This window comes from Halictus rubicundus, chromosome 2 (assembly GCF_050948215.1).
Source record: "Halictus rubicundus isolate RS-2024b chromosome 2, iyHalRubi1_principal, whole genome shotgun sequence".
NCBI classification, from domain to species: Eukaryota; Metazoa; Arthropoda; class Insecta; order Hymenoptera; family Halictidae; genus Halictus; species Halictus rubicundus.
The window spans coordinates 2,560,018-2,577,195 of NC_135150.1; the positions used below are offsets into that span (position 1 = coordinate 2,560,018).

General features: G+C 34.6%; 1 protein-coding gene across 2 annotated transcripts in view; it reads left to right on the top strand.

Annotated features, from left to right (window-relative positions):
* Sick (sickie) overlaps positions 1-17,178 on the top strand; it is a 504,036-nt gene that overhangs the window by 61,903 nt on the left and 424,955 nt on the right. The window contains exon 1 of one of the 2 annotated variants that reach the window (XM_076804253.1): positions 15,476-16,190. The exons of the other annotated variant lie outside the window; for it this stretch is intronic. Coding sequence (XP_076660368.1) covers positions 15,489-16,190 — 702 coding nt within the window. The 5' untranslated portion in view covers positions 15,476-15,488. Of the gene's footprint in view, positions 1-15,475; positions 16,191-17,178 lie in introns of those variants that run through there. 2 annotated transcript variants of the gene reach the window in all.

Below are 17,178 nucleotides of genomic sequence, written 5' to 3' on the forward strand. Positions count from 1 at the left end.
TAGATAGAGGTCGGGCAGTGTTTAGCCACATGACCTTCCTTCTTACACAGGAAACAGGTTAGACTATCCGTTGAGATGAAAATCCAGTATGAAGTATCCTCGAAGTTAACTTGTATTTTCTCCGTAAGTTTGCTTACATCATCTGGATGGATGTAGATTTGTCGACGAAAACTGAGGATATGTGAGAATCCTGGTTCAGAGAATCCCACTCTGATGAAGAACATGGGTGAAACTGTTCTAATTCCCATTTGTTTAAAAGAGTCCAATATCACAGAATGTGGGATGCCAGGGCACACATTAGAAAGAGTAATGCGTTTAGATTTCATGATACAAGGTCTAACAGATACTAGACGGCCTTTAATATTTATACAGTCATTTTTTGACGTGATCTCGGCTACTAAGGATTTCTCAGATAAGTATATACATACTCTATTATTAGAGATTCTTGAGCCAAACCTTATATTGATAGGATCGGTGACCTTTGCCACTGCAATTATGTATTCTTTGATGGTGATGTCATCATGTGCGTCTAGAACTATGGCATATTCTTTCGAAGGAAAACAAACTTTTTGCATTACACTGGCGTATGTAGCTGCTGTGGCGTTCTTAACTTGCAGTACATTTTCTGTGATCATGATTTCTGTGGGAGAGATTCCTGTACACAGGAATATATCTCTCGACAATTAGAATTTAGGAATACAAACTCGCGATTCCAATCGCGACGAGCATCGGTATAAGGAAACACAACACTCACTGTAACCAATGGCAGATCATAACACGCGTACCTCGTGGAACAAGACAGACGTCTTGACTCTTCGAACGTCAACACGCGACTAAGTGCGCTAAGGGTTAATAGAGTACATCTTTAAATTTCAATCTGGTAATTTGTGTTATTTTTATGTTTTTAATTCTGACAGAATTGACGTAGAATATTTACGCAATAACTAGTAACAAATGTATTTTATGGAACAAATATAAATACGAACAACATTTCATGAAGACAAATGAAGGAATAACAAAAGACAATAACTCTTACATACATTTCAACATTCATTGCGCAGCATACATCGATCATACATCATACACAGCATAATGTCATTGCTTATATTGATCACGCACTTCAGCCAACAAATTCAATGATTTGGGTTAATATGGAACAGAAGTTTATTATCCCTTTTACAATATTATAATTATAATGTTTTCTAATTAGAAAACACAATGCTTTAGTTGCGATGCTTTATACAAAATATTTTTGTAATAGCATAATGGCAAGTATAAAGTAATAAATTGTGCAATATTACTTAATGTTTAAAAAAATTGTTGTTTATTAAACTGAGGGAATTCAAATAAACGCTTGTATGTGTATCTTTTATATTTAAATATTAAAAATCAGAAATAGTATCGTTTACATATTTAAACAACAAGAATAGAACAGCTAACAATTTTAAAGATATTAAAGCATTTATTATAAGTTTTGTTATATGTATACGGTAATATAAAAGTATATCGACATATTTTTGATACTGCAAAAAAAGAAGATTAATAATAAAGGTTATTATAAAACTTTTTCGACTGTTAAAGATTATAAATAATTCCACAAGTCGGTGTCCACTTTTCGAATCTCGTAATCCGAAAAAAATACAAAGATATCAATATATCATTTCTATATCAATATTTTATTCAATCATAAAATTACTACTGTGTTCTACATTCTTTTGAGCTTTGTATATGCGATTAAATACTTTTGCAGTATATCTGCAGCATTAATTGACTATTTCAACATTCAAACGTTTACTATTTTCTACAATAGTTTGTAACAGTTGACATTTACCGTTGTCTCGTTTTGAATTGTTACATGTACAAATTGACTCAAGACTCTCATAGTTAATGAATTGTAACTTTACTTTGAATTCGAATATTTGAATGTGCATTTTAGTTGTTACTAAGAAGTGATTTGTAAATTCATGGGCTAAAATGGAGAATAGAAATATATTTTTTTGTTGTTGTTTGAATGTTAAAAGTCGATGTGACTGCCACGATCAGTGCAGCAATGTTTAATTCGAAATTATTTAGAATTTAGCTCTTTACAAAAATATTTTATTGTTTTATTCAATTTTTTATGAAAATGTTACTTATTGTTAGATTATGTTTGTCATTGCTTATCCTTCTTTTTTCATCATACTCCAAGCACTTCAGGATAATGTAGAGTAGCGAAAAAATTATTAAAAAATCTGCAACATGTCTGATCTATTCTGCGACTACTGCGTGGTCACATTCTACTTTCCTTCTGTCAAATCGTATCGTATACATATAGGCTATATGGCACTCGAGCTCGATATCAATGGGGTAAACATCTCTCATGTTCTGACGTTTCACCGAGAGATGGCGACACTTTATTCAATACAAAATACTGTATTCATTATCAGTGCAATTTCTAGTGATTATGATTTTGGTATTTCAATTTTTATATTTGACCCACTATTTTACGGTATTGATTACAAAATTATTACATGAACAAACTTTATGTTATTAACTATTAATGCTCGCTCTATCGATATCGGATAGCTTTTAACTTATTTTTGTACTCTATGGAATAATGATAATTAATATATTTATTTAAAAAATGTATTATGTACTATGCAGACCTAAAAAATTAGAATTTTTGAAGAATAAAAGTTTGGCTAGTTGTATTTAATCTAATTTTTATCCTATAACTTATGTTCAGAACTAGTATAAGAAATAAGACACACGTACTTTTGCTAGTGATCCAAAAGCTGTGTGTATGTTGTAATCTCTTCCTTTTTCTATACATAATATGTATATGGAATTCAATAGGTATACTGTACATTATACATGAAGTAACAAAAATATTTATACGTTTTAAACGTAGCTTCTATTGCTACAGGTATATTAGAAATGTTACTTGATATTTGTGAATATATTATTTTTCGAAAACTCGTGAAATGAGCTCAAAATTGTTTATTTAATGCGTATACTTATCAGGGGTGCCAAAAGCCAAAAGATTGTAGATAATACCAAATATTTTGTTTCTTTTGTATTCTACATGCAAATATTGAATAAAAAATTATTTTTGTTAAAATGTCGTATGTGTGTTCAGTTTTGCTCCTTACTGTATGTGCCATATTATGAGCAGTAATAGGAAATATGCAAATACAGGGTCAATCACGAATCGTGACCAGTAGAGATTACTCTGTTATTAGCAGTTCTCCAACGTTGAAAGATATGCGACAGAGAATTGTAGATGCATGCTCAGCTATCAATCCAGAGGTCATAGAAAGTGTTAAACACTCTTTTATTCGTCTGCATTCGTCATTGCAGCTGACGGAGACCATTTTGAACATCGCTTAAATTAAGGTAAAAGTTGTGTTATGATACTTACCGAATTCGTCTTGAAATCCTCTAACAGATAGGCGTAAGAGAATTACAGGTTTATTTGCGAAAAATTCAAGGTGACCTTGAGAAATGATGAAAAAAGTAGTTGAAAAAATTTGCTGTAATCACGTGAAAGCTCTTTTGAAACCATGCTATATCTGAGAAAAACATTTTCGATCGGACTGCTAATAACAGAGTACTTACAATAAAAAAAAAAAATAACAGAGTAATCTCTACCGGTCACGATTCGTGGTTCACCCGGTATATTATAGGAAGAATTTATAATCAAGTTTTAAAATTTGTCTTGTAAACAGTTTTTATCATTGTAGTTCATAGGACGCATTTTATATTCAACCAAAATCTGACTTGAACAAATTCTTTTTCTTTTCCTCGAATGGTATTACTTTCGTATGTGGTTTCCGGTGAAATTAATATCTCGAAAATCAAATAAAGGGCTTCGTACAAGGCTCGGCACAGATTGCCTTTTGCCGAGTCAGAAAAGAAATGCCCTTCTAAAAATTGTTCTGTGCCCGCAAGGAATTCGAATATCCTTCTTAGTTGAACCGAGCTCATCGTCCACTTATTCCACGTGGTTCACCACCCTTCATCGCGAAACCGCGCATGGGGATATAACACGGTTATACTTGTGCTCCTCTAATGTTTCTCTACTTTCCTTTCCCTTCGAGTGATAGGTAGAGCTGCCTCTATTTTTCACCCTCTGCCGTGTGTATTCGCGATGCTCAATTTTCGATCAGAGCGAAACCTTGTTGTGAAACAAAACCGACGAGATCGACGAGTCATGAGAACTTTCGCTCTTAGGGAACACCGTGTTCTATTTTTCGTTTCTAACCGTATTACGAGTTAACGGAGGATGGCAGAAATAGACCGGACCATATTGCTAATGAAAAATGTGAACACAGTATCTTTCTATACCCTTTCACCCTTGAATGACGGTATTTGGGTCCAATTTCACCCTAAATTTTAATTTTCTAGTAGGCAATTTAGATCATTAGCTTTTCTATTTGGTCCAATAGGAATATCAACGTTAATCCCCAAAAAGTAGGTTCAAAAAAATGTTAAGAGAAGAACTACAATTCGAGATTTTTTAGTAAAGGGCGCTTAACAAATTAAAATTCAACAGAAACTTTGTATGAAGGTTAATAATTTTTTAATTATAACGGCTTAAAGCATACAGGAATAGCATGTTCTATGTGAATGGAAAATCTTTTACACATCGCTTCTACTTGTTCTGCTAATTCTTTATTTGATTTGATAATTCTCATAGAAATTTACACAATAAACAAGTTAAAATTGTGGGATTTGTTTTCAAGAAAATATTCATGAGTAAATAAATTTGCACAATACAATACATTGTTAACTTTAAAAATGGAAATGCGTACGAATGCGTTTAAACAAAAATTCAAATTTTGTTGGTATAATCGCCATTAATGTTGAATGCATTATCGCCACATATACATGTACAAGGAGTCTCTTTTATCTCAATACAATGAGATATCTTTTAAGGGAATGGTCCTGCAAAAAAAAAACGTTTCAACAAAAGCGGCTTAGTATGAAGGGAACGTTGTGTGGTATAAATATCTTTTTTGCATCTATTACGATGAGGAAGATCCCAAACTTAAACTAATTTTTCAAATAGAATTCTATATTTTTATCCACGGAATGTGATAATGCGTTTTTAAACGGCCCAACGAGGTACTAACAAAGTCATTTTCTTTCATGGAAAGTTGTAAATTGGTTAAAAATCAAACGTTGGAACACAATGCGCTACTAACTGTCGCGTTTATCCACTATGCCTGTTTGACCTTGGGTATAGGTGAAACGAAACAAACACAATATCCCTACAGTGTTCGATGCGAACAAATGTAAGCACTTTACTTATGTTTGCCGAATCAGTTTGAAACACGTCCTCAAACAATCTCCATAGGATGAATTTTTCAATAATTCAAAGTAGAAAAAATTGTTAAGTATAGATAAACGTCATTAGTTTATAGCTTTCAATTATCTGCTAGCTTTACTTCATAGTAGTTTTTTCAGAGGGAAAGGATTTCTGTAGTGGTCGTAACTGTTACGACTACTACAGACTGTTAGCGGCAAATAAGGTCAAATTCTCGCGTCGCGACAGTTAGTAAGTACATAGCTTATTGTGTTCCAGACCTTGGTTTTGTACTTTTTTACGGCCTTCCATGAAAGAAAGTGATTTTGTTGGTACCTTGGTGAATTCGTCTAAAAACGCACTATCACATTGCGTGGATAAAAATATAGCATCCTGTTTGAAAAAATGAAATTGATTTTGAGATCTCCCTCATCATAATAGGTACAAAAAGATATTCATATCACATAACGACCCTTTCATACCAAGCAACTTTCGTTGAAACATTTTTTGCGTCAAATCACAACCTTAAAAGATATTTCACTGTACTCGGATAAAACAGACACTGTGTATATTATGCCGCACAAAATATGCACGATTACTTCTGAAAATACGTATATTTCAACATTTTCATTTCTCGCTAATCAATTTTATGTTTCGGGGTACATCCACTGCACTGTAGTTTGCGATTCAAAGTTATTTAAACAATTTTAAGTGGAAGTAAGGAATGTTGCGTACAATAATAACACAGCTGTGTTTGATGGGCGAATAACATAGAGCTATGCCTGAAATTCAATTTGAATATAGTACATATGTACGTAAAAGTGAATATGCTGTCTTGCGTGAAAGTGCTTTTGACCAGTATCTATGTATAATCTATGTACAAAGCTGAAAGGATCATTTAGACACTTAGAGAGGGATGAGATGAAAGGGACATTTACGTTTAAGACAAGATAACAAAATAACTAGAAAGATATATAGTTAGTTTACAGTATTAGAAATATCAAATATGCGAATATAATAGTACATGTTAATAATAAGTTTTCTATAATTGCGCTTGCCTCATTTTTCACTGTTTAAGAATGGTACATTTTGTCCCTTCAGATACATGAATGAATGAAATAAGTAGAACACTGATTAAATAAGATAATATTAATATTATTTATTTAATTATTATTTCTTCAATCCTTTATCAATTTACTTTTTCTTCAACGTACTAAATGCTGTGCTGTTGTCTAAATATTTAGAATAAGATTTATATTGGACTTACTTAAACAACAAAAATAGTCTTTTCATTAAAAATAAAATATTGTTCCTAAATGAATAAAAAATTTTCTGCCTCTGATTTGGTAAAAAAATATTTCTCCACACGATAACACATAATACATAATTTTACACGTCATTGTATGTGTAATTATGAATCAATTGACATAATACATAACACGCAATCAGCAAAATGATCAATTTGTTTGGAATTTTGACTTACACCACTTATAGAATCACAGGCACAGATATTAAAATTAAAAAACAACAATATACATTATTAATATAGATAACCTCAATTAACAAAAGAAATACATTTCTATTATAATGAATAAAAGAAGTTAAATACACTTTCTATATCGCATGCTTTGTGAATCCATTTGTTATAAATTTTACAGTGATGGCGTCTACGATCAATCTTATTAAAATACCATTCTAGATTACTTCGTTCGTAGCTTTTTGTATTTCATCCGTACTGACACAATCTCGTTTGGTGGATTATCTGGTTCAAAAAAGTTGAAAAAAGTATTCAAAGTATAAAATTTGGAAAGAGACATTCCATTCATAAACTTTGCTTATGTCTCTTTCAAATTAATCCAATAAGTTCGTTTGGACTTATTATACATATAAAAGATAATTTTTAACCTTTCTTTTAGTACAACACAGTTATTGAAACTCCTTTATCATTATTGGAAATAACTGGTACTCCAAATATACAGCACTTCCTTTATCTCTCTCATTCTACCATTCATTAAAAATGCCGTGTGTAATTTAGTATGAGTATGTTACGAAGTCAGCGAACGCATTTAAAAATAGGCTTTAATAGAGTCACTGATGGAATTTCTTCAAGTAAGTTAGTAGACCTATTCTAATCCGTAATATTCCTATCAACGAAGGTTTTGACTCAAGAGTATCGTATATGCGAGCCTTCCGTATACAGAGGGGTTCATTTTTATGTGGAAAAAATGATTCGTAATAATCCCGAAGCCAGTGACATGGCAATAACGCTTTCCGTGAGCCACCCTTTGCGTAGTAGGAATTTCGAAGTGGTTGTCATCGGCCTCTTTGCGACCTGTGAGTTTCTTGTACGTCGAACAGGACTGTGTCCTGGTTAAAATAATTGGGAGCCACTGATCCAAAGGGCTAAGCCCTAGGGTCGTCGGTCTGCATTATTATATTGAATTCGTGGAAATGGAAAAGTAAGTCGTCGGGAAGACCGTCGAAACCGAAACGAGAAATCGGAAAGCGGGCGGGCATAAGCTCGATCTGGCTTTATTAATTATTGTGACGACCCTCAACGCACCCTTTCACCACATACGCGAACCATGTGTACATAGGCGTGAGAGAATATATCGATTTTACTGGTTTATTAATCACGAGGGGAGCTCATTGCCATTTTCACTGCAACAAGAGTTAATTTGTTGTATTTTGCAATCTTATTTTTTATTTTAATTCTTCAGAAGTCTTCGACAGATTGTTCAAAAATAGATAGCTGGTCAATTTCTTCTAACAATAAAATGAGATCGCGCCGACTTTCTCATAATCAGGTCTGGAAAATTTTATTTCAAATGGAAATAAGAAATAACTACTTGGGCTAAATTTTAATGAAGGAAACCAGAAATTTTTAACTTTTTTTCATGTAATTTTGTAGATTTTGGCTAGAAAATGCCGAAAATCCATGTTTTAATCTTAGGAGATCAATAGTTCAAAAGATGTACGATTTTCAGCGTTTTTGATAGGGCGCCGCCATATTGGTATGTATTCAGATATCGTCCAATGAGCGGAGCCGCGAGGTGGTTGGTCGGGGTTAGATTCGTGTCAAAAACGTTGAAAACCGCTCAAGTTTAAACACTCATAACTTTTGAACTATTGATCTCCTAGGATTAAAATTTGGATTTTCGGCATTTTTTCGCCAGAGCCTACATGATTACATTTAAAAAAATTAAAATTTGTTGGTTTCCTAATGTAAAGTTTAACCATTACTTGAAATCAGTTATTTGAAAATAACAATAATATTGATTTATTTGAAATAATAACAATTTTAAGTAGTATATTATTTCGATATTTCTTTATTTCAAGTTTATCAAAAGAAATAATTCTCAAAATAATACCTATGCAATGAAGGGTGTCAGTATAAACTGGACTCAAACCTGATAATACGAATAGCTGATATAATTTTGTAGAACAATCACAATTATTTGCAATAATTATAAAATAGAATAACATATCATAAATAACTAATATAAATGCATATACGAGGCCTAGAATACCATTCATTCACGTAGTATGGTTTTTTAATTTCATCTCTACATATGTATAAACCACACGAATTTTGTATACAAGTCGGATTTAATATTAACTTATTTGTGAATGAACAGTGCATTTACATTTTTCTATATTTAACAGTGTTCTAGTGAAAAAGCATTATGCAAATTCAAAATTTTCTACTTCAATCGCAACAAACAGGATTGAAATAAAAATTCATTTCCTTTATTAATAATTTTAATAGACTGAAAATAATGTAACCGCAGTTTTAAATTCTTCTAAAATTTTTACTATTTTGTGCTTAACTTATCCACGTTTATGCGACTAAAGTCGGCAGTCTAATTATATTTTTTAGTAAAATTATGTTAACTCAATGAACATGATTTCTTGTTATGAACTGTAGTATTTTCAAGACATCAAAACGATTTAGTATGCAGTTATAATTATTTAAAAATGATTGTATGTAGAATATTCGAAACTATTACACGTGGACATTTTTATACTGTTGTTATCATGATACTATTAGAACAACAGATTGTAAAATAAGAAAGCAATATTAACAGTAAATATTCTCTGTTGTTAATGAATTTTTAAATAATTGATCAACGTGTAATCGTTATGAGTAAAAACAAGATAGGCACAAGAAGGTAAAGAAATGCCAATGTAGTTAAGAGTTTGTAAATCTGTATATTGGAGAATGGAAGAATTATAATAATACAAGTATGTATTTCAATATACTTTTCTACTATTTATTCCCAAATTTAGCTGATATAAATGTAAATAGTAAGAAGGTTTATGTTTTGCATTGTTACTTTCTCTGTTAGGTAGATTTTTATACAAAATTGGTACCTATATATTAATAAGACTTTTCCCTGCAATCTTCTAGATTTATACTGTTCATTCACATGTTATTTTTGTATAGAATATATGTATGTACAAGTAAAGGGTGGCGCAAAGGTTACTAGACTATTTTAAAATGTAATTTATTTTTTTAAAAATTCACATTTTTTCTTTTATAAATAGATTTAAATAAAACGCTTTGTGACTTTGATCAAATTAAATTCATAACTTTTTATACACCCTGTATACTGTATTATAGCATATTATAGTCAATCCATTGCAGTACAACACCGTATAACGAAATCAAAAATTGTTTAGAAACATTGTATATATGTTATCTTATATGGCAGTAAATAAGCCTTTTTAAACAATTTTTTGATCGCATTATACAAGGACCTACTTTACATTTGCTTACTTTTTAAACAGTTTTTGCTATCGTGTTATATGGGGGTCCACCACATTTTTATTTACTGCGAAGGGAAAACAAAGTAGTATACGACGCGGTGAAATTTTCTTATGCAAAATCGTTAACATCGAAACGAATGGGTCGGAGTACTGCCCTATCTGTTGAGTGGGATCAAATTAAAACCCCATAGCGGCGCGAGCACCGGGCCTGTCAAGCATACCATTTGACTGACATGTGCGTGTCCCTGCAATGATGGATTCATTCTTCCTTTCTGACGTTTTAGTAACTTTCCTTGCGAATTCGGAGAATTTCGTTAACTACCTGTTACTCTACAATAACTTTGATAGTCCTTCAATCTTTTAATACTTATTAACGGTGCCAACATAACTCATTAAAAAGATGATTGAGTCGGAGCCGAAAGCTTTGATTATTGCATTACTGTTTGATTGCTATGTTGTAAATCAATATTACACTATACAAAAATGTATAAACATAACAATTGTCCAAACACTAGCAACAAACTGGTGCAAAGTAGAAATTCATTTCCTTTCTTAATAGAGTTAATAATACATTTCTCTAATAATAATATAACAATATAATAATAATATAAATATCTATGACAATAATATAAAATTGTAAATTATTGAATAGCATGCAATAATTTGTAAAATTCTTTTCCTGTGTGATTGTGTTCAATATAAATTGTTTAAAGTTATCCATTACTTTATGTTGTTCTTAAGTGTCATGAATTTCAATTATTGCAATACGAATAGTGAAATAACAATACGAAAAATATATTTATTATCCGTCAATAACAGTACGAAAAATATATTTATTGTCCGTGTGACGGATAATGATATCCATAGTAAGTACCGATTGAATATATATTTTCACTTTAATACTTATTAAAATGCTGTATAAAACTAATAAGAAGTGCAAGTGACTATAATGATTAGATCAGCCACAGTATAACTAAAATGTATTCGATCTACGGTTCCAGATGCATAACAAATAAGCGAGGATACGTGATGTGACATGATTACCTCGAAACAGCATTATTCTGGCCCGCTTATTGTTGCCAGCCACACAATTAGCTCTGTTTACAAAACCTGAAAATCTCGTTAGGGAATGTTATTCGTAGCTTATTTAGCATGCATCCGAAATCTTCTGGTGCGCTGAGCATTCGCTATAAATATGCAGATCAGCGCTGGGGCACGTTGTGCTTTGCACTGTACCGATACTCGTCACGACGTCGTATCAAGAGGGTGAAACGTTTCTCAACGAGGGTGGAACATTTTCGTGTACCTTTTCTATCTACTGCACCACCGCCCAGCCACTGCTTTTCCACAATCATCACTGGGAGACCAACGGCTTTTTCCCTTTTGTCGAGTGCTTTTATAATATTCACTCCCTCCACCGCGCGCATCGTTCCGTATCGTGTACACACACCTCGCTCGTGATTCTTCATGCTCGAACCCTTGTTTGGGAATAGCGGCTGCGATCCGAGGTCGGGCGAAAGCTTCTTTCGATATCGACGGTCGAAGCTTTTGTCGTCTTCCTTATTGCGACCTCGCCATCGCCGTCAAGAACCTAAAAAATAACCGAGACCTCCCGCCCCCTCGCGAGTGTCTTCCCTTCGCACGACAAATCGATTTGCGATAAAAAGTGGTTACGTTATTTTTTACCTGTTTGAAGCAACACGCAAGGAAATCATTTCGTTCATTCATAAGAAACATGACGTAGCCATTTGAAAATTACCTAAAATTGCCAATTTTTTTATCGTTCATAACCAACTTAGAAATGTAACATAACTTGTTGTTATTTAGATACTGGGTTGATTGTCATACATACCTTCGTTATAAAGTACACCACAATTTATATATTTATTATTATAATTTTTTTTATAGATGTGTTTGGAGTTATATCATTTTTCCTGCGAATAATTGTTGAAAGGTTGAATTAGAATTGTGACGTTTTTACCGTGAGAAGTTGGTGTGACTTCAAAACTAGTGAACCAATAAAAATAATTTCAAAAATTTGTGAATTGTGTCACTTTTCTTATGAATGAACGATTTCTGAGATACTGGAAATGCTAAGTTAGAACTCAATTACAGTAGAACTCCGTTTCTATGAACGAGCTTACAGTGAATTCCAAATACCGTTAATCTTCGGACAGCGGACCATTTTTAAAGCTATAATAATTGATAAAGCTTAGGATTGTTCACAGCTTTAATTAATAAATTTCAAAAAAATATGTTTAAACTTATTCATTGTAGATACCATTGTTCTTTCTGATATCCCCAATGTAACCGGTATTTATTTAGTTTAATTGCAACAAATTGAGTACTTGAATGACGATTTTGATATTCTGGGTCCAAACAGACCCAGACATCGCCGTTGGAGGGTTAAGGAACTAGTTCTTGATCAAACACTAATTTTTTATCAATCTATGAAATATATCGTTCTTGCAAACATATTCACAGACAATTGTTTGAAATCATTTTTTTAACAAAGATTGACAATTAAAAAATTTATATACGTGAAAGCAGTTAATGTTGTGAGTTTTCGTGAAAATAAACGTGTATGTTAGGACAATTGCAGAAAACCCTCGTTAGATGAGGGAGAACCACCGATAACGCAATTTCTTTGATACTTTCACAATTGTTAAATGTATTTTCTTACACTTTGTTTATTAAATAGTTTATTGAAAATTTAGAACGAGGATTTTATTATTACATGTATAACATTTTGATTTAGAAGTCTATGATCAATTATTTAGTTCCAATTTTTTCCACTGTAACCTGATCACTGGAATAAGAATTAGATTAGGGTATCATAAGATTATAAAAGAATAAAATTTATATTATAATACTAAAAATAAGTTTATTTGATTCTATCTTTTTAATTGGTACTCGATTATTTGTTCAGACAAGTCTTGTACCTAACCTAAACCGGCAAAGTAAAAAGAAGAAGAGCACTAATAATAATTGCATAGAAGATTTAAAACAAACATTAGAGAACATAAATTGTTATAAATCTGTGCGTGCTGCTGTTTTCAAATTTACTGAAAAGAAAACTGATGTAATCAAGAGACCTGGTCCAATGACTGTCCAAATTCTAAAAACACGGTTTCGATATAACTTTTAGGCATAACTTTTGAACCAGTGACTTTATAACGTTTGAACTTGGATTTTTGACATTTTCTCGTCAAAATCTACAGGATTATATAAAAAAAAGTTAAAAATTTTTAGGTTGCCAAGGTAACCATTAATTTGTTGCTTATGGATCACCTTAAGCTATTTACATCTAAAACATTTTGAAATTCTGAAGGTTTCAGACATCGAAAGTTCGGATAATCGAGGTCGTACTGTACTCTAAATTACAAATAATTTACAACAAATTATTTGTTGTAAATCAATAATGATTGAATCCAGCATTGTAACTAAATAACTGTTCTATCTTATTCGCACACTCGTGTTTTCTTGTTTAGTTCGGATAATCGAGGTTCTGCTGTACCTTTAATGTAATTACCGACCTTCTGCCGCACGATCTATTTCACAGCTAAAATGATCATTATGTTCTTGGATACATATGAAATGTCTGATTCGAGAAAGCAAAGGCCAACGATGTTTTTTTCGCAACAAGAGAATCTGTAGCCCTTCTTCTTCTTTTGAAGTTGTCCACTCGACATCGCTTAGTGCCAGAACGGACAGGTATGTCGCATTTTATCCTTTTCCAACAAAAGATATCGCTGCTCGGCGGACCTGGTATGATCTATTGGACAATTTTATGGGACCCATAAATTCTTGACCCACGCAAGAACAATGTCAAGCCGAATAGGTACTCTCATCCGTAATATGTCGAAAGCCGTCCCGAGCCATCGTCATATATCGAAAGAAATCTGTACTATTGCAGGTTTATTATAATTTTGTGGTATGAAGCTAATTTTTCATGTCTTTCACTTTCTATTTAAATGTCCAATTTGAGTGGGAAAATAAACATATCGATGACAGCATTACATGATACTTGATCAAAACGTCGATCAAAACGTCATACGTCGATGATAGAAAAACCTCCGAAATGGCGATGACAGTCTTGTAATAAACTACATGTACCATTTTTGAAACACACGTCCTGTCATTTTGTCCCATTGTTTTGTATAAAAATTTACATTTAAAACATTTTAGTTTTACCAACTGAACCAAATAAGCAAAAACAGTGTAACACGATGTACGACAAGAAATTTCAACTGTGTTATCTACTAAATAACAATAAACAAATTAACGGGGTGCTCTAACTCTCGAGTTTTTTTTACTAAAATTTTGAAAATTGAGGCCTACGGTGCACACAGAAGAAATTATCCGATCAAGCTGTAATTATTTCCACAATTTATTGGGCAAAGTAAGCAGTTTTTCCGCGTAATTAGAATTTGATCATCAGAAAATGGTTTTTTTCACTACTTTATCCTACTGTATAAAACACAGTTTTGTAGCTCTGCAAATTTCCAATGAATTCTCGATTATACGGACAAACAGCTGAAAATATGAATCCGCATGAAATTATATGGTCCAGTACTAATAAATGATCGTCTGTACGAAACTAGCCGGCGAACGTACGAGTAAATGAACGACAAAAAGTAACGGTGTGCGTGAAAAGCGCGGATCAGATATTGCCACGAGGGAAGCTGGCTATCGCTGGCCAGAGCGCGCAATATCGCGATTGGCAATTAGCGGGTGCAATTATTTTCGCGTGCATCGCGACCGGTTCGTAATCGGCCGCGGCACGACGCAATGGTGGCAGCGCGATGCGATGCGAAGCGACGTTCTCTCCGGTCTCTCCGGTGAAATTCCTCGCGAAAAACTCTCGATCGCGATTATAAAGTAACCGGCGCTCGGGCTCGTAACTCTCGAGTGGCCGAAATTGACAGGCAGTGCCGGGAGCGGAATAATTGTGGCCTCTCGCCGCCGCGCACCGCGCCGCTTCTCATTTCGTCACGCGTAGACGTGCAAACGTTGTTGTAGGTTCGACGGGCTCGATGTGCGCCCGCGCACAATTGCAGCTCGGCTAGGTCGTCCTGCGGCGCATCGGGCGCTTTGAAACATCGTCAGTCCTGCCGAGGATCCTTCCAAGGGTGCTCGCATCGATTCACCCTGGGGATCCTCCGGTTCACTTTTACAGCCGGTCAGCCGTTCTCGTCCCGTTGCGTTCGTGTCACAGTTTCGCGTTCTATCGCTCGATTCCGCGTCGAATACCAAAACCTGAATGACCCATGCCTGCGTGCGAATGAACGTCGCGTGCTGGTGAACGAATAGAGTGGAACCATGAGAAATCTGAGTGCCGGTGAATACGCGACGAAGATATTGTAAACGTTTGTTCTCGCTTTGATCGCTCGGGAGGAGGTTCGGATACGGTGCGAAAAATGTGGCCACGATGTCAGGTGCCTCAGTACCCAAGTCATCGATGATATTTTCGAGAAGCAGCAACGGTGCGAAGCCCAAGAGTAAAACCTGCAAGTTCGGCTCGGCCAAGTCCTTGATACCCTCCGTGACGGGGGGCTCGAAGAAGTTGCAGAAGGCGAGTACGGACTCGCCGTCATCGAGTCCTGTCAAATCGTGTTCCTCCGTGACATCGACGTCCCCGCGACGCAACGCTGCCACTATAGAGCCGAGCAAGAGATCGCCGAGGAAGTATCCTCAGGAAGATCGGCAGGCGTTGCAGGTGCACCAGCACAGCCCGAAGGGGTCTCCCAAGCGTTCTCCTAGGAGATACGTGACATCCTTCGAGGACGATCCTTTGCAGAACGAGATGGGGCTAGGCCTTCGGTTAGCTGCCGTCAGTGGAGATGAACCCGAAATGTCGTTCTTGGAGTTCGAATCGTTGTACACGATCGAGAAGGAGCTGATGCGATCGCAGCAGGATATGGGTCAGGTGGACAGCAAGTGTCCCCTAGGTGGGTGGATGAACAGACGCGGTCTTTACACGGAATTACCCGACCCGGTGTACCAGCATGCAACCGCTGCTGCGGCTGCACCGTCGCAGATTCCTGTGGAGGGATTCAGCTTCGCACCAGGGTGGTCTCTGAACGTTGAACACTTCTATCAGTGGCAGCATCGGGGAAAGACTACACAGCAGGTACTTGACCTTGTACAGTTTACAAGCTTACTCGTCGTCGCAATTTGTGGCAACGGAGAAAAGGACATTGGCCCGATCGAGTTACGAGTAAATTGCGGATCTTTATGCTTTTATGGGATACGCAAATTACCTTACACGAGAAAACAGGACGCGAAGGGAGTCTGGAACTTTTTAATAAGCGACATTGGAACCCATTATCACGTTGAATGCCACGTCACCCATATGTGGGTGACGGAATTATTTGCCCAAGTTTTAAAATGAATTTTTATGTTAATATATTCATTGTACCAAATTTGATTAGGATCTGTAACATGCAAGAAAGTTGGAGGATTACTCAGTATCATACATTTCATTTTTTGCAATTTTTATTTCATTAAATAACACTTTGATTTGATGGAATTTTTGGGGTTTCTAGTTTCGCGATCAAAGTGTTATACGTGGAATTTTTTTAAATAAGTTTTCATATTATTGGATTAATGCGAAAGTTCGTGCTCGATTTTCAGACTCTTTTTTTTAAAGAAAAGCCATGTAGATTTTTTCGAAAAAGGAGTCCACCACCTTGTGGAACGTTGGGAGACAATCGCAGAAAATGGTAGTGATTATAATTGATATTAATGAAACGGTTCACTGTTCATGTTTCATTTTCAAATCGAGCATGAACTTTTGCAACACAACTTCCGATGAGAACAGATACAGGAATATTCTAACAATACTAACTGACTCTGGTTGACTTTTAAATTGATATTTTTACACGTTATTTATTTAAAATATGTACGGTGATATTGTGCTGTAAGATATGTATCTTACCTAAAGCATATCATGAACCATATTGCGTGACAAGATATTTCGTCCACTGATACGAAAGGGCTAACCCCTTGACGAACAAACGCGTCTTGGATACGTCATGCGTTTCTTATGATATGGTGGTCATTGAAGTAAAATATCGTTTAATATTAACACGAAATATTACCAGTAGCACGTATATTAT